The sequence below is a fragment of the Ruditapes philippinarum genome, unplaced genomic scaffold, assembly GCF_026571515.1.
Source record: "Ruditapes philippinarum isolate M1 unplaced genomic scaffold, ASM2657151v2 ctg2717_1_1_1_1, whole genome shotgun sequence".
Taxonomy (NCBI): Eukaryota; Metazoa; Mollusca; class Bivalvia; order Venerida; family Veneridae; genus Ruditapes; species Ruditapes philippinarum.
This window is the reverse complement of record NW_026851933.1, coordinates 1-24,640: the sequence shown is the minus strand read 5'-3', so window position 1 is coordinate 24,640 and position 24,640 is coordinate 1. Positions and strand designations below refer to the sequence as shown.

At 32.9% G+C, this 24,640-nt stretch overlaps 2 protein-coding genes across 2 annotated transcripts in view; one reads left to right on the top strand and one right to left on the bottom strand.

Moving 5' to 3' along the window:
• The window catches only part of LOC132743315 (importin-9-like), a 61,219-nt gene extending 53,339 nt beyond the window's left edge, over window positions 1-7,880 (top strand). Inside the window, exons 23-24 of the mRNA XM_060731854.1 lie at window positions 4,491-4,670; window positions 6,586-7,880. Coding sequence (XP_060587837.1) covers window positions 4,491-4,670; window positions 6,586-6,702 — 297 coding nt within the window. The 3' untranslated portion in view covers window positions 6,703-7,880. The remainder of the gene's footprint in view (window positions 1-4,490; window positions 4,671-6,585) is intronic.
• A 9,281-nt stretch (window positions 7,881-17,161) lies between these two features.
• On the bottom strand, window positions 17,162-24,295 carry LOC132743305 (ras association domain-containing protein 1 homolog; the record flags this gene model as incomplete). The annotated part of the gene is given in 3 exon segments (XM_060731847.1): window positions 17,162-19,621; window positions 23,245-23,363; window positions 24,186-24,295. Coding segments are annotated over 3 exon segments (421 nt in total), but the record flags the coding sequence as incomplete, so codon positions are not given.
• Window positions 24,296-24,640: the final 345 nt, after the last annotated feature.

The following is a 24,640-nucleotide window of genomic DNA, read 5'->3' as shown; positions in this document are numbered from 1 at the left end:
GCATATATTTCTAGATGTGATGTCATTTGCATCATTATAAGCGTGTCAATAAAAAAATTATCTTCCCTTATTGGACTGGAAACAGTTCTTAAATTGGATATGTGATAAATAGAATATTTAAGTCATTAGTATTAAATTCATTACTAAATTTATTAAAGCCAGAGGCTTGCATTTTTTCAACAAGAGGGCCATGATGGCCCTGAAGTCGCTCACCTGTATATAGGCCCCCAGAGCAGGGCCAGTTTAAACCCCAGGGCTTTTATTTGAACAAATTTGGTAGACACCCATTAGAAGATATTTCACGCTAAACATCTAAGGTCTAGCTCGTTGAGTTTTTTAAAAAAAGATTTTTTAAGTTTTAACTACATATAGTTAAAAGCAATGACACCCCTAGGGAGGGGCCAGTTTTGACCCCAGGGCTTTTATTTGAACAAACTTTGGAGACACTCACTAGAAGATGTTTCGTGCTTGATATCTAAACTCTAGCTATTCGGTTTTTTTAGCTCACCTGACCACGAAGTCCGGCGTCCGTCGTTGTGCGTCGTTCGACGTCAACAATCGGGTTGTTAACAGTCTAGCAGTCACAGTTTTGATTGGATCATCATCAAACTTTGTCAGAATGTTTGTCTCAATGAAATACAGATCGAGTTCGAAGATGGGTTATCTCGGGTCAAAAACTAGGTCACAGGAGCTAAAAATAGAAAAAGCTTGTTAACACTCTAGAGGCTGCAGTTTTCATCCAAATATTCTGGAAATTTGTCAGGAAGGTTGTTTTGATGATATCTAGGTCAAGTTAAAAGATGGGTCATCTCCGGTCAAAAACTAGGTCACAGGAGCTAAAAATAGAAAAAGCTTGTTAACGATCTAACAATTGGGTTGTTAACAGTCTAGCAGTCACAGTTTTGATTGGATCATCATCAAACTTTGTCAGAATGTTTGTCTCAATGAAATACAGATCGAGTTCGAAGATGGGTTATCTCGGGTCAAAAACTAGGTCACAGGAGCTAAAAATAGAAAAAGCTTGTAAACACTCTAGAGGCTGCAGTTTTCATCCAAACATTCTGGAAATTTGTCAGGAAGGTTGTTTTAATAATATCTAGGTCAAGTTCGAAGATGGGTCATCTCAGGTCAAAAACTAGGTCACAGGAGCTAAAAATAGAAAAAAATTGTTAACACTCTAGTGGCTGCAGTTTTGATCCAAATATTCTGGAAATTTGTCAGGAAGGTTGTTTTGATGATATCTAGGTCAAGTTCGAAGATGGATCATCTTCGGTCAAAAACTAGGTCACAGGAGCTAAAAATAGAAAAAGCTTGTTAACACTCTAGTGGCTGCAGTTTTCATCCAAATATTCTGGAAATTTGTCAGGAAGGTTGTTTTGATGATATCTAGGTCAAGTTCGAAGATGGGATATGTCCGGTCAAAAACTAGGTCACAGGAGCTAAAAATAGAAAAAGCTTGTTAACACTCTAGTGGCTGCAGTTTTCATCTAAATATTCTGGAAATTTGTCAGGAAGGTTGTTTAGATGATATCTGAGTTAAGTTCAAAGATGGGTTATCTCCGGTCAAAAACTAGGTCACAGGAGCTAAAAATAGGAAAAGCTTGTTAACACTAGTGGCTGCAGTATTGATTCAAATATTCTGGAAATTTGTCAGGAAGGTTGTTTTGATGATTTCTGGGTCAAGTTCGAAGATGGGTCATCTCCGGTCAAAAACTAGGTCAAAGGAGCTTAAAATAGAAAAAGCTTGTTTACACTCTAGTGGCTGCAGTTTTGATTCAAATATTCTGGAAATTTGTCAGGAAGGTTGTTTTGATGATTTCTGGGTCAAGTGCGAAGATTGGTCATGTCCGGTCAAAAACTAGGTCACAGGAGCTAAAAATAGAAAAATCTTTTTAACACTCTAGTGGCTGCAGTTTTCATCCAAATATTCTGGAAATTTGTCAGGAAGGTTGTTTTGATGATTTCTAGGTCAAGTTCGAAGATGGGTCATGTCCGGTCAAAAACTAGGTCACAGGAGCTAAAAATAGAAAAAGCTTGTTAACACTCTAGTGGCTGCAGTTTTCATCTAAATATTCTGGAAATTTGTCAGGAAGGTTGTTTTGATGATTTCTAGGTCAAGTTCAAAGATGGGTCATCTCCGGTCAAAAACTAGGTCACAGGAGCTAAAAATAGGAAAAGCTTGTTAACACTCTAGTGGCTGCAGTTTTCATCCAAACATTCTGAAAATTTGTCAGGAAGGTTGTTTTAATGATATCTAGGTCAAGTTCGAAGATGGGTCTTCTCAGGTCAAAAACTAGGTCACAGGAGCTAAAAATAGAAAAAGCTTGTTAACACTCTAGTGGCTGCAGTTTTCATCTAAATATTCTGGGAATTTGTCAGGAAGGTTGTTTTGATGATATCTAGGTCAAGTTCAAAGATGGGTTATCTCCGGTCAAAAACTAGGTCACAGGAGCTAAAAATAGGAAAAGCTTATTAACACTCTAGTGGCTGCAGTATTGATTCAAATATTCAGGAAATTTGTCAGGAAGGTTGTTTTGATGATTTCTGGGTCAAGTTCGAAGATGGGTCATCTCAGGTCAAAAACTAGGTCAAAGGAGCTTAAAATAGAAAAAGCTTGTTTACACTCTAGTGGCTGCAGTTTTGATTCAAATATTCTGGAAATTTGTCAGGAAGGTTGTTTTGATGATTTCTGGGTCAAGTGCTAAGATTGGTCATGTCCGGTCAAAAACTAGGTCACAGGAGCTAAAAATAGAAAAATCTTTTTAACACTCTAGTGGCTGCAGTTTTGATCCAAATTTCCTGGAAATTGGTCAGGAAGGTTGTTATGAAGATTTCTAGGTCAAGTTTGAATATGGGTCGTGTCCAGTCAAAAATTAGGTCACATTGCCCAAATATGGAAAAATCTTTATAACACGCTAGAGGTCACATGTTTGACTCAGTTGTCATCAAACTTGGACATGATGCTTGTTTAAGACATTGCTTGGATGCGGTTGTGTCAGGTGAGCGATCAAGGGCCATCATGGCCCTCTTGTTTTTAGAAGATTTTTAAGCTTTTGCTATACACATATAAGGAAAATCAATGTCCCCTGGGGCAGGGCCAATTTTGACCCTAGGGCTTTATTTGAACAAACTTTGAAGACACTAACTGGAAGATGTTTCATGCTAAATATCTTAACTCTAGCTATTTGGGTTTTTTCAAAGAAGATTTTATAAGTTTTTGCTTTACACATAAATAAAATCAATGACCCCCGGGGCAGGGCCAATTTTGACCCAAGGGCTTTTATTTGAAAAAACTTTGTAGACACCCACTAGAAGATGTTTCATGCTTAGTATCTAAACTCTAACTATTTGTTTTTTTTTCAAAGAATTTTTAATTTAAAGTTTTTACTATATGCATATAGGGAAAATCAATGACCCCCTGGGGCGGCGCCAATTTTGACCCCAGGGCTTTTATTTGAACAAACTTGATAGACATCCATTAGAACATGTTTCATGCTAAATATCTTAGCTCTAGCTCTTTGGGTTCTTTAAAAGAAGATTTTATAAGTTTTTACTATATGCATATAGGGAAAATCAATGACCCCCTGGGGCGGGGCCAATTTTGACCCCAGGGCTTTTATTTGAACAAACTTGATAGACACTCATTAGAAGATGTTTCATGCTAAATATCTTAGCTCTAGCTCTTTGGGTTCTTTAAAAGAAGATTTTATAAGTTTTTACTATATGCATATAGGGAAAATCAATGACCCCCTGGGGCGGGGCCAATTTTGACCCCAGGGCTTTTATTTGAACAAACTTGGTAGACAACAATTAGAACATGTTTCATGCTAAATATCTTAGCTCTAGCTCTTTGGGTTCTTTAAAAGAAGATTTTTTAAGTTTTTACTATATGCATATAGGGAAAATCAATGACCCCCAGGGCGGGGCCAATTTTGACCCCAGGGCTTTTATTTGAACAAACTTGATAGACACTCACCAGAAGATGTTTCATGCCAAATATCTAAGCTCTACCTCTTTGGGTTTTTTGAAAGAAGATATTTTAAGTTTTTTCTATCGGTTGCCATGGCAACCAGAGTTCTGCATGGAATTAAATTCTTTGAACAATTTTTAAAGGTGACCACCAAAGGAACATTCCTGTGAAGTTTGGATGAAATTGGCTCAGCAGTTTATGAGGAGATGTCATTTAAAGAAAAAGTTTACGGACGACGGACGGACGGACGCCTGACAAAAAGCTATCACAAAAGCTCACCCTGTCACTTTGTGACAGGTGAGCTAAAAATTTATTTAATTAAGATCAATATTGAAATGGTAGAACATGCACTGATAAAATAAAGTTAAAGAATAAAGATGAAACTCCCATCATGGAAAGGACTTAACCAAAGTGTTATGCTTGTTTTCCAGCTCATGTATATTGTAATATAGAATAATACATGCTTGTAAATTTGCTGAATTAAACTATGTTTATGATTTAAGATAATGTTATGTTACAGGATGAAGGTTGGGAAGATGATGACGACGATGATTGTGGTGATTTACAATTAAGTGGTCAAACATTGTCTAGTCTACTGGATGACTTTTCAAACGAGTTTTCAACATTAATTGATGATGCAGAGGATGAGGAAGATGATCCTGATGCTCTTAGTGATCCAGTTAACCAGTTAGATTTACAGGTAAGTAGTTTGATCCAGTTAACCAGTTAGATTTACAGGTACGTTGTTGGATCTGGTTAATTGGGTAAATTAACATTTGTTTTTCTAAGTGATCTAATTAACCAATTAGATTTATGGGAAAGTTGTAATTCACAGTGATCCAGTAAATCAAATAGATTCACAGGTAGGTAGGTGCTGATAGTTATCCAATTAACCAGATACCTGTACAAGTAGGTTGTCACTCTAAGTGAACCAGTTAACCAGATAAAATAATGTGTCGGTAGATGCTGATCGTGATCCAGTAAATCAGATGGAGTTATAGGAAGGTTGTTATTCTAAGTTTACCAGATTAGATAGGGGCAGAATGTTCATAATGATTATATTCAGATTAATATTGAGGTTGGTTGTCTTTCAAAGTAACTATGATTGGTTAAAACTCACTGTGATCAAGTTAGGTTAGTTTATATATAATTTATTTGATTTTTATGTGTATAAAGCACTTGTAAATAATTTATTTGATTTTTATACGCCCGTTTGAAAAACGGGATGTATTATGGGAACGCCCCTGGCGGGCGGGCGGCGTCCAATTTTGTCCGGAGCATATCTCCTACATGTATGGAGGGATTTTAATGAAACTTCATAGAAATGTTCACCACTATGAGGAGCAGTGTTGCGCACATGAACCAGGTCTCTAGGTCAAAGGTCAAGGTCACACTTAGAGGTCATTGAAAAATGCTTGTCCGGAGCAAAACTTCCACATGTATAGAGGGATTTCAATATTACTTGGCACAAATGTTCACCATTGTGAGGCGGAGTGTCGCGTGCAAGATTCAGGTCCTTGCGGCCAAGGTCAAGGTCACACATAGAGGTCAAAGTTCAGATAAAAATATGAAGATGTGTATATGGACCATTTAGTCATCAATTATTGAGGGATTGTAACACAAATGGTCATTATCAAGACTATGGCTGTGATACATATTATTTAGGTCAATATATACAAGGTCAAGGTCACTAAAGATGATGAAATATCCAGATTTTGTAAATAGAATTTAATCAAAGGGCAACAACAAAGTTATTACTTTGTTCATAAATGACTTACACAATTACTCCCCTTGATCTACTTTCACTTTCAATTCTAAAAATAGAATTTAATCAAAGGGCATAGAATAATCCTCTTTCTTGGACTTGAGTATGTTCTAAAGAATGTAACATTTATTAACACATGTTTCATTCATTGGTCAAGATTCTTAATGTGATAACTATGGTGTTCTGTAGACTTGGTATTTGTTCATAAAGATCATACAGTAATTACCTTATCAAATGTAAATACTTTCTAATAGAAATTTAATTATATTTTAATTTTCAAGTAAATATCAGTTCAGCTCATTCAAAGATTAAGAATTGTAATGAAATGTATTTCCCTAGAATAAAATCTTAAATCAGAATTTTTTAGTTATTAAATTACAATTACATGTACTTTTTATCTTCCCTACTGATTTGTTTTAAGGTTCATTTAACAACACAGTGCCAAGGATAAAAACTTGCTTGCTAGATAACACTTATCCATAATGCCCCCATCTCCATCTAAAGCTTTCGTAAACGGGCGTATTTTGTGACTATGGCACCCTTGTTATGTGTATAAAGCACTTGTAAAACACTCACAATTCTGTTCTTTGAACCAACTAGTACTTAGCAATGAATGTAAAGTTTCTTCATCAAGACAATGGCTATATGTCCCCGACAGGGTTTGAACCCACACAGCCAACAATCTTAAAATTACTTGTTCAAAAAAATAACTACTTAGCCACTTTTGACTAGGTTCATCGGATTCAAATTATTTTGCAAAAAGTATTCAAAGAGAGGGTTAACATATTTTACATTTAATTCATGAATGATATTAAAAGAATTGTATAACTTATTTATTTTAATATTTCAGGCATATTTGACGGAGTTTCTGCAATCCTTATCACAACAACCATATTACAGCATGTTCACTTCACACCATACGGATAGTGAAAAACAAGTATTACACAAAATAAGCATTGCAGTGTAACGGAGATGATGGATTTTAACTAGAATTATAGAGCGTTTAATTTTAACACAGAGTAATTTTTCATACGTCATGACCCATGACAATACCTTTTAGAAATTTTAAGAATAGAAATAAATTTCATAGAAATTATGAACAACAAATCAAAGGTGGAGAATTGATTTGAGAAATAAGCTGACAACATCACTTCTTTTGCTATTGATTTGGATCAAGTCAATAAAGTCAAAATATTGACATCTACAGAAGCTTTGCAGAAAATATGGTTTGTGCTTTTACCCAGGCCCCAGCTTACCTATATATGCGTTCAGTAATAGTTGAAGTTTAATTTTGGGTAACCGTCTACCAGTAAGTACTGGAACATAAAGTAAAACAGTGTTGGTGTGACATTTTAACTCTTAGTGAAAAAAATATGGAATTTAATCTTATTGAATCCACGACTTGGTTATGAAATGTATTGCTATTTATGAAAAAGTGTGAACCTAATTGCTGATCAAATGTTTTTGCTGCTTTGTGGAATTGTGTTTTGGCATTTTTTAATTTTTTTTCATGAATATTCGCTTTGCAGGAAGTTACCTTGGTATACCCTTGTAAATGGGAGCTGTGGTCTAACAGTCAGCCTCCCAACTTAGGGATCAATAGTTTGAACCCTGTTGGGGGTCACAACCAAAATTTCTCATGATGATACTGCTACTGGTTCGTTCAGGAAGTGGACTTGAGGGAATTAATATAATTTGCATTATTTAACAATTGAGCTTAAATGAATGAATTATGGTTACCTCAGCATGATACTATTTCTGTCTGCCCTATTTAGACTTAGTTTATGATATTCTTTGTATTGAGTCAACAAAAAAGTTGTACAATGAATTGAACAGTGCATGCATGCCAATTGTTTGTATGAGGGGAAAAAAGTATTTGAGAATATAATGAAAACAAATCGTATTTAATTTACAACTTCAAAAATGAATTTATGAGTAAATTATTTATGTATGGAGTAACATAGTGTATTTATTTCTAATTTTCTTGAGAAAACTATATATTTTATTCACAATCATATACAGGTTGTAATGTGTAATAAACATGGAAAAGGGATTTGTGTATTCAATTATTGACCTTTTGGAGAGGTCATCATATATAATTGTTCTGCTATTTAAGAATGGTAATAAAATTTATGTAAAAAATTTAAGATGTCTAGATTTTGTTTTCTGTCAAAAAGATGCTTGAAATTATGTTCTAGAAAAACAACATACTCTCAGTTCAACCTACTTCTAACCACTTGCCCTTGCCCACTGTTGTGGGTTCGAATCCCAGACAGGGACTTGGGGATTCTTGCTATCCAGCTAGCTTACGGAACGTTGGTGGTTCTACTCGGGTGCCCTTTCGTGCCTGAAATAATGCACGGAGGGGCACCTGAGGTCTTCTTCCACCAGTAAAGCTGGAACGTCGCGATATGACCAATACTGTGTCGATGTGACATAAAACCCAAAACAAACAAACTCAGTTCAACCACATGAAATGTTGGAAGTTGATCAACTTTGTGCAGTAGAAATTATATCAAAACTACAACTGTATTATTTGCAGGAGTGATGTTATATAACTTATTTTATCTACATGTAAAACAAGAAATTGTATCAATTAGAACCTCTGGAGCTTTACATAATGCATATTAAAACAAACAAAAAATGGTATTTTCCATAAGTCAAAGGTAAATTTAGAATTTGATGATCTTGTATAGAAATGGTAAGTTATGAGGAAAGCAGATTGTTCTACTTGGGTGCGCTCTCGTATTCAAGTTATGAACAAATATTTGAAATTTGCTTGTTGACTATAGCAGTTGATGGTATTACTTTTGTACCAGCAAATATAAAACCCTAAGAAATGAGTCAACTCTGTTACTGGTTACTGTGACAAGATCGTTAAACTGAGTACTATGACAATTAGTTTTGTATAAACTAATTGTCATGGTGCTCGGAACAAATTTTAACGATAACAATTTGGTAATGACTTCTGAAAACAAAACTAGAAGGGTTTTTGTCACAAGAACATGTCTCCTAAAACTGTATGGTCACTCATGTGAAGTTTTATTCAAATCCGACCAGTAGCTTGACCTGTGAAAGCTGGACAAGATTTTTCTATTTGTAGCTCTGATGGCCATTTTGTATAGCAAAGCGGAACATGCCGTGATATACACAACTAGGAATGGTACTGAACTTGTGTGAATTTTGATGGAAATTCCGCGAGCAGTTTGACCTTTGATTGCCAGACAGGATTTTTAGCTCACCTGTCACAAAGTGACATAAGAGTGTAACTTGATTGCTCAAAATTTTGTCATTAAATTGAGACCTATTCATGAGTCGAAGTCCCGATGTTGCCAAATTTTTACGCAAGTCCCTTCAACTTAACGAAGTTCTACTGTAGTTGTAAAATCCGACTTCAAATAAGGAAGTTATTGGCCGGACACGATTTTGCTGCAAGGTCATGCTGTGACCTTGACCTTCAAGGTAGCGACCCAAATGTTGCGCGTGACATGTGGTCTCAATATGGTGATCATTTCTGTAAAATGGTTGTAAAATCCTACTTTAACAAGTTATTGGCCAGACACGAATTTGGGACGTACGGACAGAATGACGGAACAGGGTAACACTATATGCCCCAGCCATTTTATGGCAGGGGCATGAAAATAGAAAAATTTTGTTAACACTCTGGTGGTGGCAGTTTGGAAAGTAGTCGGGAAGGTTGTTTTGATGACTTCTAGATCAAGTTCTAATATGGGTCGTCTCGGGTCAAAAACTAAGTAACGAGCTAAAATTAGAAAAATCTTGTTAACACTGGCTACTGTTTTGATCCAAACATCCTGGAAATTGGTCTGAAAGTTTGTTTTGATGTTTTAATATACAGTTTTTGAAAGATGGATTAGAAAAATGCAAGCCCTGAATAATGTATTAGCATCCTGTTGTGTATAGCTTCAAGGGCCACAACTTGCATTTACCTCATGCTATTAAAAATTATTATGACGTTATGACGGGGAAAAAACTAGAAACTCTATGTGAAATGTGATGTGTCACACAACAAACAATTGGTTACAAGATATATATATTTTTATTTTATTTTTTCATAATTTAAATGACTGACTCATTAACAGCTAACAAATCATGACTGAACAAGATTGCATTTGTAAAAAAATGCCATGCCACCGCATAAATACAAAACTAAATAGTAATGTAGGAACACAATTTTTTTTGTTTCTATACAGATTGCCATAATGCATGGATCACTTACCTATCTGTTATTATCAGATTAGTACCTTCAGACAATAAGATTTTTAATTTTTTACTTTATGACAAAGTGACTGAAAATCAATGATCCCCAGGGGCGGGGCCAATTTTGACCCCAGGGCTTTAATTTGAATAATCTTGCTAGAGGTTCACTACACAATGTTTAATGCAAAATGTCTCACCTCTAGCCTAAATTGTCAATTCAAGAAGATGATTTTTTAAAGTTTTTACTATATACATGAAAGGAAAACCTATGACCCCCTGGGCGGGGCTAGTTTTGATACTAGAGGCAAAATTTGAACAACTTTGGTAGAGTACCTATAGATGATATCACATACCAAATATCAAAGCTCTAAGCCTTGTACCTTCAGACAATAAGATTTTTTAATTTTTAACTGTATGTACATAGTGAAAATCAATGACCCCCGGGAGTGGGGCCAATTTTGACCCCAGGGCTATAATTTGTACAATCTTGCTAGAGGTTCACTACACAATGTTTCATGCAAAATATCTAACCTCTAGCCTTTGTCAATTTAGAGAAGATGATTTTTTAAGTTTTTACTATATACATATGAGGAAAACCTATGACCCCCGGGACGGGGCTAATTTTGACACTAGAGGCAAAATTTGAACAACTTTGGTAGACTACCTATAGATGATATCATATAACAAATATTAAAGCTCTAAGGCTTGTACCTTCAGACAATAAGATTTTTTGATTTTTTACTTTATGTACATATTGTAAATCAATGACCCCCGGGGCGGGGCCAATTTTGACCCCAGGACTATAATTTATACAATCTTGCTAAAGGTTCACTTTACAATTTTTCATGCAAAATATCTAACCTCTAGCCTTTGTGAATTTAGAGAAGATGATTTTTTAAGTTTTTACTATATACATATAAGAAAAACCTATGACCCCCAGGGTGGGGCTGACTGACACTAGAGGCAAACTTTGAACAACTTTGGTAGAGTACCTATAGATAATAACATATACCAAATATCAAACCTCTAAGCCTGGTACCTTCAGACAAGAAGGTATTTTAAGTTTTTACTATATGTACATAGTGAAAATCAAAGACCCCCCCGGCAGGGCCGATTTGGACCCCAGGGCTATAATTTGAACAATCATGGTAGAGGTCTACCAGACAATGCCTTATGCAAAATATCTAAGCTCTAGGCCTTTTGGGTCTTTACAAGAAGTTTTTTTAAATTTATTCTTATAATTCCTTTTGGTTGCCATGGCAACCAGATTTCTGCATGGAATGAAATTCTTTGAACAACTTTGGAAGCCCTTCACCCAAGGATCAATCCTGCCAAGTTTGGTTTAAATTGGACAAGTGATTTTTCACAAGAAGATTTTTTAAGTTCACTATATAATCTATATAACACACAAACAAACAAACACACACACACACAGGTGAATCGCTATATGCCACCGCATCGCAGATGCTGCGGTGGCATAAAAATTATACTATAATTATTTTACAATTAACATCTCTTATCTCCTTAAAGAGAAGTTTGAAGTTCATGACATATACAATGATGTTGATGTTTCAAAAAGAAAATTGTCAAAGAATTTCTTCTTTCCAACAAATGCACATGTATTTCACAAGAATAATTTACACCTTTAGTTGTAGAATTCATAAAACAGTGACTGAACTTAACAAAATGATTTAACTTAACAAACATGCTTAAATATTTGTTAACAAACGATGCATTTTATTACTTTTCTTTTCATGTGTCAAATAAACTGTACATAAAATACACTTGACTTCATCTAAGCTGCATGCCTACAGATGAGCAAAAATATTTAAAGAAAATCAAACTTGCAAGTGTTCTAAGACCTTTAGTTTTGCATATTTTGACCTTTGTTTTGGTTATTAAAATGGATTGTTAATTAGGAATTCAGTTTCTTTGTTCATTTCACAACATTTCATTCATTTTGAAATACATTTTCAAAATTTTTCATATAAATAGTAAGAATCTGGAGGCATGCTGCTTTAATACCAGAGTTTTATTTGGGGGTTTCTATGAATATTAGATGTATATGTATGATGCAATAACCATAAACATTTTAACACATCGAAAAACAAAAATGGATATATATACTTTATCTTGTGACTGTGTACATGAAAATATACAATAGTCAGTAATGGACTGAATAAAACAAAAATTTGATATTTCAATATATAAAAAATGAAAAAGAAAAAAGTGTGTAATTTAATATAGAAATTCTGAAGAAAAAAAAAGCATGTGGTTTAATATATTTACAAATGTTTATGGACATTTTATTATGATAAGAGTTTTATTTAAGAAAGAAAAGCATTTATTGATAAACTTATAAACTGAAACAGAATGCCAATTTTCTTTTTATTTTAAAGATAATTTTCTAAGTTTGAGTAACTTTCACAATATTTCATTAAGAGCAGAAAGCCAATTTTTTATAATTTTTTTTAAAGATAAATTTTAGTTTTTGATAACTTCCACAGTATTTTGTATTTCTGTGTAAACAATTCAAACTCTTCATTGAAAAAAAATGATTACAAGAAAATCAAACATTTTTCAATCGACTACAATAATCCGAATAATCTCAATTTCATAACACAATTTTCAAGTCCACAAACTCGTAAACTTTACATTTTCACCCATTTAAAGTTTTGAAAAATATCTACGAAAAACAAACGAAACAAAATAACTAAAAATGATATTAGAAAAAAGCATCAAGAAAAGCCCACTATTTGGAATAAATTATGACTAGTAGCAGATCATTGCGAAAAAAGAAAAAGAAATTTTGTCACCTTAATGCAGTAATGGGGTAACTCCTATTAAGTTTAATATGAGTTATCCCGTTATTGCATTAAGATGCGGATTTACAAACTAAAAAATACATTGACTGATAATACAAACTTGGAAACACTGTGACTGTCGTCAATTTTTCCTTTTAAGATCAGCTATTTTAACACATGTTTGTTTAACTTATAAATTTATTACATGTATTGAAAGAAAAAAAAAATAGACATTAAATAGACATTATATACTAATGGCTGTATTGTATATATGGAATGTTGACAAGAGTTCATGTCAAATTCTAAATGTATACAAGTCAACATTTTAAAAGTATACAAAATGTTAAATGTATACAAATGTATAACTTGTCAAAAATAATATACCAAATGGAACATTTTCATATTTATATCGATTACCAAGAAAATTGCTCCCAAGTAAAATTTTCAATTTTTTTTCCAAGACCTAGCTTTTGCCTCATGTATTCTACAACGACATGGTTGAAATATTTGTAAATATCAACCATAAAGAAAGCCCTATTTCTACATGGCATAACAGTCATTTTCAGACATGTACATGTATATTTCTATCATAAAGTGAACACGATGCCATCACACAAAATATAAACTACCATCCATTTTATTTATTTCTTTTTTTCAGTCACATATTACCAACTTAAATATACAAGTATATTTACAATTTTTTCATATTTTTTTTTTCAATTTTTTTTTCTGTACACCACAAGACTCAAGTCATGTACACAAAAGAATTTAGTAACCTGATTAAAGAATATCTTGAAGGCACAAAATAATATCACAAAATATTTACATTTTCATTTTTTTCCTTAATTATTTTCACTTGAATCTGAAGATAATTGATAAAAAAATTTACATACCGTAAACTTCCTAATAAATGTTTATTAAATGTTAAGTAAGCAAGGGGAATTTATAAGGAATTTTACAAAAACCTAATAAAACATTTATAAAAGAATGGACATTTTTTTTCTTTCTTTCTAAACTTTAAAAATATTCTCATTTTTTCATCTCCTTAATTCTTAAACATTTTTTAAATAAAAATGGCAAGAACCTGTTAGTGGGTGTTAATTGAGTTAACCTTTTCCCTTATATAAGCGTGTTTCGACGGCTTTTTGCCCCCCCCCCCCCCTTTTGAGGCCTCAAACAGTGAAAAAATGTCCTATTTAGACCCCAAAACACTGTTTTTCGTTTGAGAAATGTTGTTAAAAAAAGTGATCATTTTTTCGGCGCCGTCCCCCATCCAAATAATACATCAGGGGGTTGCCAGAAGGGGGATGTGCCCCCTTCTGTTTGGGGGGTTTGAAGGGGGGCGGAGTCCCCCTCATCGCCAAGAAAATTTTGGACTTGCGAGAGGCTTAAAATGACCCCAGGTTGATCATAAAGTAACGTGTAACCAACGCTGAAAAGCCTTTGACTCTATCTCAATCCATTGAGAAGTTGCAGCACTTTGAAATAAATTTTGATGGAAAAAATCGAGGCAAAATAGTGATTTTTGGCAATTTTGAGATGTCCCCTCGTTGCCATGGTAACAGGAAATTTAAGACTGAGCATGTCGTTACAAAGGCAATGGTCCAGTCAACATTTGTGCCAAGTTTGATTAGTATTGAAGCATTTTTCATAGTTTCATAGCAGTTTGAACTTGTAAGAGGAGGCTTTTCAGTAAAAATGGCCATTTTTGACGATATGCTCATGGGGGAAAGGGTTAACTAAAAAAATATAAATGTTACAAAACAACAATTTTTCACCAAAATTAGGTAAAAGACCACATGTTAACATGGAAAAACTAGATTTTGGGTGATTCCAAGGTTTTTCATCATTTTTTGTTAACCTTTTCCCTTATATAAGCGTGTTTCGACGGCTTTTTGCCCCCCCCCCTTTTGAGGCCTCAAACAGTGAAAAAATGTCCTATTTAGACCCCAAAACACTGTTTTTCGTTTGAGAAATGTTGTTAAAAAAAGTGACCATTTTTTCGGCGCCGTCCCCCATCCAAATAATACATCAGGGGGTTGCCAGAAGGGGGATGTGCCCCCTTCTGTTTGGGGGGTTTGAAGGGGGGCGGAGTCCCCCTCATCGCCAAGAAAATTTTGGACTTGCGAGAGGCTTAAAATGAACCCAGGTTGATCATAAAGTAACGTGTAACCAACGCTGAAAAGCCTTTGACTCTATCTCAATCCATTGAGAAGTTGCAGCACTTTGAAATAAATTTTGATGGAAAAAATCGAGGCAAAATAGTGATTTTTGGCAATTTTGAGATGTCCCCTCGTTGCCATGGTAACAGGAAATTTAAGACTGAGCATGTCGTTACAAAGGCAATGGTCCAGTCAACATTTGTGCCAAGTTTGATTAGTATTGAAGCATTTTTCATAGTTTCATAGCAGTTTGAACTTGTAAGAGGAGGCTTTTCAGTAAAAATGGCCATTTTTGACGATATGCTCATGGGGGAAAGGGTTAAATACGCTACATAGCATTAAAGGCTGAGTAATAAGCACATACAAAAATATCAGAAAAAAATGCATAGCGTAAAAGTGGACTTGGACCCTATTTATCATTACCCATTTTATCCTTGAATAACATAATTTCAAAATTAAAAATGATTTTGACAATTGAAAAAAAAATTAAAATTTCTCACTCTCAAAGTTTCAAAATTAAATTATTCAAATGATTTAATCAACCAAAAAATTCACAAATTTCTTTGCTTGTTAAAATTACTTGTGACTGAAATCCGAGTATGCTCATAATGTATACTTAATATGTCAAAAATTTGTGTATAATTATAAACAATGAATTGATTCGTGTAAATGTATGACTGAAATCCGAGTATGCTCATAATGTATACTTAATATGTCAAAAATTTGTGTGTAATTATAAACAATGAATTGATTCGTGTAAATGTACAATTATAACTTGGATAAATATCATAAAGACAAAAACATTTATGTTTAATACTGAATAAAAAGATGAGATTTCGTGCACATTATAATTTATTATGCTATATTATGAAAAAACATTCAATTTAATAACAGTAATAAGTAAATGCAAATTCAGAAAAATAAAAGTGCCCAAAAACTATTTAACCCTTACAATGCTAGTGGCCACCAGTATAGCTAGACCAAATCTATAATGATGGCTTCTAAATTTTTGTATTTGACACTGACATCCCTTTAAAATTAATGAACTATTCCAAATCTGAAGCAAGAAAAGTCCATTTTGCATGTTAAGGGTTAACTTACTTTCAAAGTATCATTGACTGGGAAATCTGAATTTTCTTTATTTTTACCTTACTTTCTGACAGCCTTGTGTTTCTATAATGTATAATTATTTATAATAATGTAGGAAAAAAAATAATTCAACTTTTAATATACAAAAACATTGCTCATATTCTTTAACTTAAATCATAACATATAAAAAGATGTAACACACAAAGGCGTAGAAAAAGTCCCAACAAAGAAAAAATGCTAAGAATTTCTCTAAAGAAAAGGTACAAGACAGAATTTTCTTTTAACAAAAATAGAGTTAAAGAGCCATAACTCTTCCTAACAGAAATCAAAGAACAACAACTCTCCCTATTATTGCAGCAACTCTTTCATGTATATATATATAAAATGTTCATTTTAATATTAGACCTACTTAACAAGTAGATACTAAAACAGGAAATATGTTCAGCATTTTGACTGTGAAAACAAAATATACAAAATTATTGCTCATTTTGCTTGCAAATATATAAACCTTGTCATATTACTTAATTAAAATCTGATTTTTTTTTTCACAGTCCAAAACTTCATGTTGCATTTCCAAGATGTTTAAATTATAGTTAACACACCTTGGAGATTTCGAAAATTTATTTAACATATTTATCTGAACATATCTTCCCCGGAACATAAGTTGATTACCCCCATGCGTTTTACAGCAATAGCTTATAAAACTGTCAAATTTGTAGAAAAAAAACCAACAACAACAGATATGAGCAAATTATTTCTTAGTAAATTGATTTACTCACACGGTCTTGTTTATTTTTCAAAAAAGTTGCTGCATTTCAAGGCAGAAATTTATAGGTACATGTATTTTTTAAAAATCCATGGGATGTAATCTCTACACACTAACATAACTTAGACTCTTGAACTGTTTCCCCTGATACACTAACAAACTAGTATTTTTCTGTCACCTTCCTTTCAAAAACAAATCATAAAAATACTTTACAAATTGCCTTCATAAAGCAACAAATCTTGTGAAAAAAGTTAGATTTTGGCCAATTCTGGCAAACCACTGTTAAACAGTCTGGTTTCAAGATCCTTTAAAACAAAGAGAAACACAATATTGTCATCGTACATTTTCTAAAATTGACTTCCTTTTGTTCTGTGAAGTTTAAAAAACTTTTAATTTTTGCAAGAGAATGTTGATTTATAAAGGCTTCTTTTTTTGTAGGAGACATTTTTTTTCTGTATATTTTTTATCATAAATATAATCAGTATGTACATTAATATATATTTATGTGTCAATTTACCAGAAAACTGAATGTTTATATGAGCAGCGTCATGACAAAACCAAAGTAAGGCGTTTGCGACCAGCATGGATCCAGACCAGCCTGCGCGTCCGCGCAGTCTGATCAGGATCCATGCTGTTCGCTGTCAGTTTCTCTATTTGTAATAGAGTTTGTAAGCGAACAGCATGGATCTTGATCAGACTGCGTGGACACGCAGGCTGGTCTGGATCCATGCTGGTCGCAAACACATTATGTTGGTTTTGTCGTGACGCGGCTCATGTGTATTTGTACACAATATTATCTCCAAACTAACAACAGAGATTTTGTACAAACTGATGGCCTTAAATTTAAGTAAGAAAAAAAACCTTTCGTGACCATCAACAACACACAAAAACTGCTTGAATAGACAGGCATCTTCACATGAGTGATTTTGATCATTCAATTTCCAAAATTTATTTTCCCCACCCATTAAAGTTCCTTGTTACAAGTTCAATTTCCAAAATTTAATTTTTCCCTCACATAAAAGTTCTTTTTATCAAAACTATGCCACATAATGATTTTTTAAAATCTTCCTCTTTTTACGGAATAGAGAATATCTTTGCAAATACAACATCATGGAGTGGAGAAGATAATTCATAACCCATTTAACTACTTTATCAGAATATTTAAAAACATAAATCCTTGACCTTTAGCCTAATGGAGGCAACAGATTCTACAAATGAGGACACAGATCAACTGGCATTCTGTGCTGGCAGATCATGGTCAGCACTGTGTTGCAATTCGGTCTTACAGTTAACATTTTTAAAAATTTCTCTACAATAATGAATGGTTGTATCCAAATTGAAAGATGGGCAAATCCGTTTTAAGTTATTCAGGGTAGAAAGGGTAAAAAAGTAAAATTCTATTATCATGATTATCACCATTATCTCAGATACTATCTCTCTCAAGCAGTGTTTGCAAGTCTGTAAGTCAACAGTGTACATATATTTATATCTATGTTCTGACATCAAACAAGTCAATCTATAAATAAAGTTTTCACATATTTTGACACTTGTTTCTTATCATAATTTGTAACATTTTTTTTTCTGAACAGTCTTTGGTGGCGCTTGATTGATTTACAGTAAAGAATAATATTCTTAACACAATAGTAATAGCTGTGTTTGATTTATAGTTGCTTGCAATTTTCAATTTTACTTTTTTTTTTTTAATTTTTCCTTCTAAATTGTTTTAAACTATAAATTCAAGTAACAATGGATTACAATTCAATTATATTCATCACCAAAACTACAACTTAACAACTTGTTTAATCTTCATTTTTGAAAAAATAAAAGTGAACACATTTTTTTCTGAGAAAACCATACATTTACCATATATTAATGCTTTTGTTCCCTACATCAGTGTCTAAAAATTAAGAGATTTAAAAAAAAATCTCACAAGGGCAACAACTCTTCCATAATAATGATACAATTATGTTAAAAATATCACTCTTTACCTCTACAAAGTAACACAGATAAAATTTATTTTAAGACAATCGTGTCCCGAGATTTTTTTATGATTACCATTTAAAACAATGGATAAAAAGCCATAAAATAGCATTTCTATAATAGGCTGATCATCTTGGCAGATCTATACTTACACCAGATGTTCCTCATAGTGTAATAATATGATTACAGTTCATGTGCACAGATAATAATATTTACAAGTACATAGTTTCCATATTTTAGTTCAATATTTTTGTATACAAATCCTTTCAAATTTATCCCATATTTTTCAAAGAAAACAAGTTAATATGTAATTTGTCTGTCATCTGCCAAAATGTCAAATGGCCGGTTAAACAAAAATATCCTTTGACATAAAAATTTCAACACAGTTTTTCTGAACAAGTAAACAGCACTATATGCATAGTGTAGTGTTATCATAAAATTAATTTTACTTTCATCTTTGATATAATGTATAGCACTGAAAAGAAAAATTTCCTAGTTCAAACTTAAGTTTTGCCAACATATGTTTCGAAATTTTAATAAAATAAGGATTTCAGATCTGGTAAGTTTAACTTTTTTTGAAATGCTGGGTGTAATGTACAAATCTGCCGTCAGATGCTTGTTTATTTTTTATCACAAGTTTATACAGTATCTCCACTGTTTCTCCGAACTTTATCAAGACGTCGACTCGTTCACCATGGAACGACGTTTTTGTTTCTCGTGCTCCTGGCGAAGTTCTTTCATACGAGTGAGTATGAGTCTCTTCATGACCTTGTACTTATACTTGAGCTGCGCCATGTACTCCTCCTCCTCGCGGTCCAACACTCGCAGGAAATTGTTCAACTCGGGAGTACAAAATGCTTCCCACTGGAAAATAAATAATAAATTTGTTAATTTAATAACAAAACGTAATCTTGGCCGTAATAATCAAAATGTATGTCCATTGCCTTCAGGCAATTTTTGCTGACTCGCAACTTTCTGAGAGCTGTAATAATGAAAGGGCTTTACTTTGTATTCTCAGCAGGCTGCTTATTCATAGATTTCACTATTATCATAATTTATTCAACCCTGACTGTAAAGAAAACGTGTACCTTATTTAACCAACATTCAAGCTTCGTGGAACTGAAAAGTAATTTTGTCAGTGACAAAACATGTTCATGACCATATGTTCAAAGATAAAGATATTTATGTTTACCTTTCCCAGCCCGAGCAAAGGAACGTCAGTAGAATGATAGAAATTTTCTTTTTTTCACTAAGTTGATAAGGAAGGGGAAACATTTACATTTTCTGCCTAGTAGGGCTCAAATCCACAGTCCCTGGGTTGAGAGGCCACTAGGCAACTGCTCCTCCTTAATTTTTACAGTTTGACCTAGATGTCCCAGAGTTAAGAGGCCACTAGACAACTGCTCCCCCTAAATGTTTACACTTTGACCTAAATATCAACCAAGAGAAATATAACGAAATATAACCAACAGACAATTCTGAATTTTGAAGAAAGAAAAACCAGGACACTGTACACACTGAGTTGAGAAATAAAATAAGTCTTCCTCATTGCTTATCAAATATTAGGTATTTGTTTGCTCAAGTATAAGGTATTTGTTTCACAATTCCAAGGTATTAAACCTCTATAAAATTGATCTCTTTACTTATCAGTATCTATTTTTTATTGATAGCAAAATCTACTTTAAGATTTATTCAAATCTTTGAGTAAATAACTTATTTGTTTAAATCTTCAATGTCAGAAAACATATTCAATCTTTGTTGTGGAAATACTTTCATAATTGAATCTCATTCAATCAAAGAAATCAAAGTACTTAAAGAAAACTATTTTAAACAGGAAATTTTGTGATGAAAATCCAAGACTGAATTCCAAGAAAATGACAACAAAATTACATCTTCTCAAGATCATTCTTGTATTGTTTAATAAATGTTTCCTTTCATTATAATTATAGATAAATTGTAATCGAAATTGAAATCATATATGAATTTTATTTCTGTTAATTTACCGTAAGTGTAATTAAGTACTGCAGTACTTCGAAATATGTTTCCTATCAAATTCATATGTGGGGGAAACTAGGTTCACCCTTTTGTTTGTTTTGGAATAACAGCCAGTTTGTAATACTGTTTCACTTTATATTTCAGCTGTCAATAACCTGTTCTTCTAAATAGAAAGTTTATCCACACAAATTCATTGCCGCAGTTGGGAATATCTCTTAACCCGACCATCAAAAGCACAAAAATTTATGCCTGGCCTAGGATTCAAACTTTATCAATGGAACCAGAAATCAGTCTTTTAAATTGATCAAATGGGATTAAAACTAGCTTCAATAAACATTACCAAATATATATATCGGTAGCTCATGTGCATACCCGAGAAAGAATTCACCTGAAAATTAATTTACTAGCCGAGAATGAATTTCTGACACTATATTGACCATAGTCATAAATAAAAACAAAAACAACAACAAATAGTATCTTCTCCCCATTACATTACAGACCTAGCAGTTCCTATTACACATTTGCAGCCAATTAACAATATAAATGTATCAATATTACATTAACGAAGTGCTAACCAGACTTGTATGTTCACCGTTACACAGACAACGGTTTTCTCTAGAACTCCTACTTTCTCGGTTAATTACCAGACCAAGGATACCAACAAGTGTCATTGGTGGTAAATAATCAATTCATCAACTACAGAATTAAGCTGGGTATTAATAGGAATTCTACAGGATTTGTTATTCTTAGAATTCCATAAATTTCATGAGCATATTTTCTAGAATTGAAAGTATTAGTTTTAAGCTTCTTATTTGATAGTGATAGATGTCACTCTGGCAAAAAAACTCCTTTAGAAATCTTGATTATTCAAACTTAATTGACATGAAAACTTAGTCTGAGGTAAAAAAGCCTAAAAACATAAAATATGGAATTCTTGCAAAGATCAAGTAGTGCACTTGAAATGGGAAAAAAGGAGAAAATATTAAAGAAATAACCGCAGATAAATTAAAAAAATTTTTTTTTTTTTTTGTAGTATATACATGGTTTGAATGAAATACGTGGCAACATTTTTCTGTCATTTTTAGTAACTTTGGTCGATTAAAATAATTTAATCTAAAACTTAACCAACGAATGATCTGAAATCTTGCACACAAGTTATTAGTCCAGACCTACATCAAATGGTACACCGCAAGTCTCAATAAAATTTTTCAATCCCTTCATGTCAAAAAAAAAAAACCTCAGTTGGAGTCACTTTAAGCCATTATATTCTTTACCTGTCAAGGGACACAACTCTTAACTTTTAAATACTTAAAATAGGTAGGACATTTTTCTTACAAGAGAAAACAGTCTTTGAAAATTAAGGCAAATGTTCATCAAGGTTCATGTGATAAGGTTAAGTGCCAAAAGTCGGGTACATAGTGTTAAGAATAGTGGGTTGTTCAGGTTTAACATAATGTTTAAAATTAAAAATATATTTTTCTTTCTGGCCAACATTACCTTATCTAATAATTATTATAAGTCTTATTACTGTAAACAAGTTCTTTGTCCTGACCTCGCTCTTACATTATTCCCCGACCACATGACTAATTTGATTGGTTGTCGTTTATTACCAGATCAGAGAGACAAGTACTAGCTTTAATGCCAACAACAGAGGTCTTGAGACACAAGGAGTGCTTCACGATACAGATCAGCGTTCGATGCACTTTTAGCCGAACATTTCTGTGATCTACATTTAATACCGCACTTTTAAGTAGTATAAAGTCGAGAAGTATCATTAGGTATAAGTGTATTGATACAATAACTTCAACAACTAATGAGCAATCATTCGTAATCATCAACTCTCACTTATTGATGGCGAATCAATTAACGGCACTCGGAAACATGAACAAATCTGTGTACATGCATTTTACTGCATACATGTACAGTGAAAAAGCTATGTTTTATTTGCCTTTTTGTTTTTAATTTAAAGATAATAATACTTTGTAGGTACGTCAGAAACTATCATAACAGATTTATAGGTAGACATGAAGTATTGAATGTAAAGTACTTAAGATAGGCATTTTTTTTACCATTTTTGAACTACCAAGCAAATCATATAGGTATTGATAATGAATGCGTGAATAATTTGGAAATGTAGAATATTTCACATGTAATAGAAATTATTTTTATCATTACTGTCAAATGTCAAACAACAAAAATCTTGTATCGCCTATCAAGGACATAATAATTATACTGTCAAATCATCATTACAATAGGGGCAATAATTTTGGTGGATTTCGTGGGTAAGTCCATCTAAGAAATTTAAGATAAACGAAATTCCATTTTGTCTTATGTAAGATTATTTTCCATTAATTTGCAACTTACATTTTGCAAAAATAGGCAATTCTTAAAGTAAAGAACTCCCGAAAAGTGTCCTACCGTATGTGACAAAACCATGAAATTTCGTACCCAGGATATTGAAAGGAAGCAACAATATACATGTATATACTTACATCGATTTCACCAGTCTCATTTTCCTGCAGTACCAGTCTGTGATTGTGAGCATTTTCTAGATCCCAGCTCAGACATATCGCCAGCGGGAATTCCGTATCTTTAACTCGTCTTAATCGGGCTGTTTATAGAAAAGATGACAAAACATTGTAAATGTCACATTCTTATAAAGGATACTAGAGTTTATAAACAAACACTTGAAACAAGATACATGCCACTTAAAACATCATTTTTTTGCAAGTAAAGAATTCTCAAAAAACATGCTGCATAACATGCCATGTTCCAATCCACAAAAGGCATATAATTTATATTCCAAACACCACTTGACAAAAATGCATATTTTTCTGTCAGCAAGTATCATTCTGTTTCCTGAAAATTAAGATTTGAAACTTGTTTGGTTTTATACTTTTATTCTTTTGTCTGTGTTTTCGTTAATAAGTCCACTGTTTTGCAACTTTCAAAAGCCTTTCCTAATGGAAGAAGAACTTTAGTGAAAACCTTCACTGTCAAAGGGATGAGCAGGCAGCCGCACTTGAATAGAACTACTTTCTGACTTTTTGCAAGTTAGATGGTTAAATTCTTGTTACATATGGAAGATCGTTTTGGCGAATATGTAGCCTCGTTAAATAAAGCCTTTATTATTATTGTTATAATTATTATCATTATTATGGAAAAATCAACCGCCTTTGCACTGATGGCCGAGTACATACAACTCAGCCACACAGCCAAAATTCTTCAAAAATAAGACTGTAAATAAAATATACAGATTTCTGCAATGATATTTACCACTTTGAATATAAGCAGTGATAATGTAATACCTTTGCCATCTGTATAAAGTCAGGCATGATCGAAATACAGAAGCCCCTTAAATATCATCTCAAAGGACCATTCAAATTCGACGGACAAGTTATTTCAGTTAAAATACATAAAATTTTGGTCATACCTATTTTATTATTTTTGAGTTCTTGCTCGTACAAGGCGAATTTTCTCGGATGGTCCAATATATGGAACTTCTTAAGTAACAAAGTCACCACTTCTTTTGTTGTCTGTGAACTGGAATAAATAAAAAATTGACATTCTAAGTACAAACATGACAAACAAATCACTGTAATGTTTAGCTGAAGAAAAATGTTATAAAATGGCACCTGAAACGCATTTAATTTGCAAATATCCGAATATTTTTCATACTTAAAATTTCCCATCCACTACATTGTATTGTATGCTGCAAATAGTCATGTAAGAAATAGGAGCAAAATTCAGTTCCAACTTCCAACAAAAAGGGAGCTGTATATTTTAGTTTTTTTACTCAATCTACAATTATACATATTACAAATTACGATGAAAATAAATTAAAACACTCAAATCATCATTCTATTTATTCAATAGTATCTAAAAAAG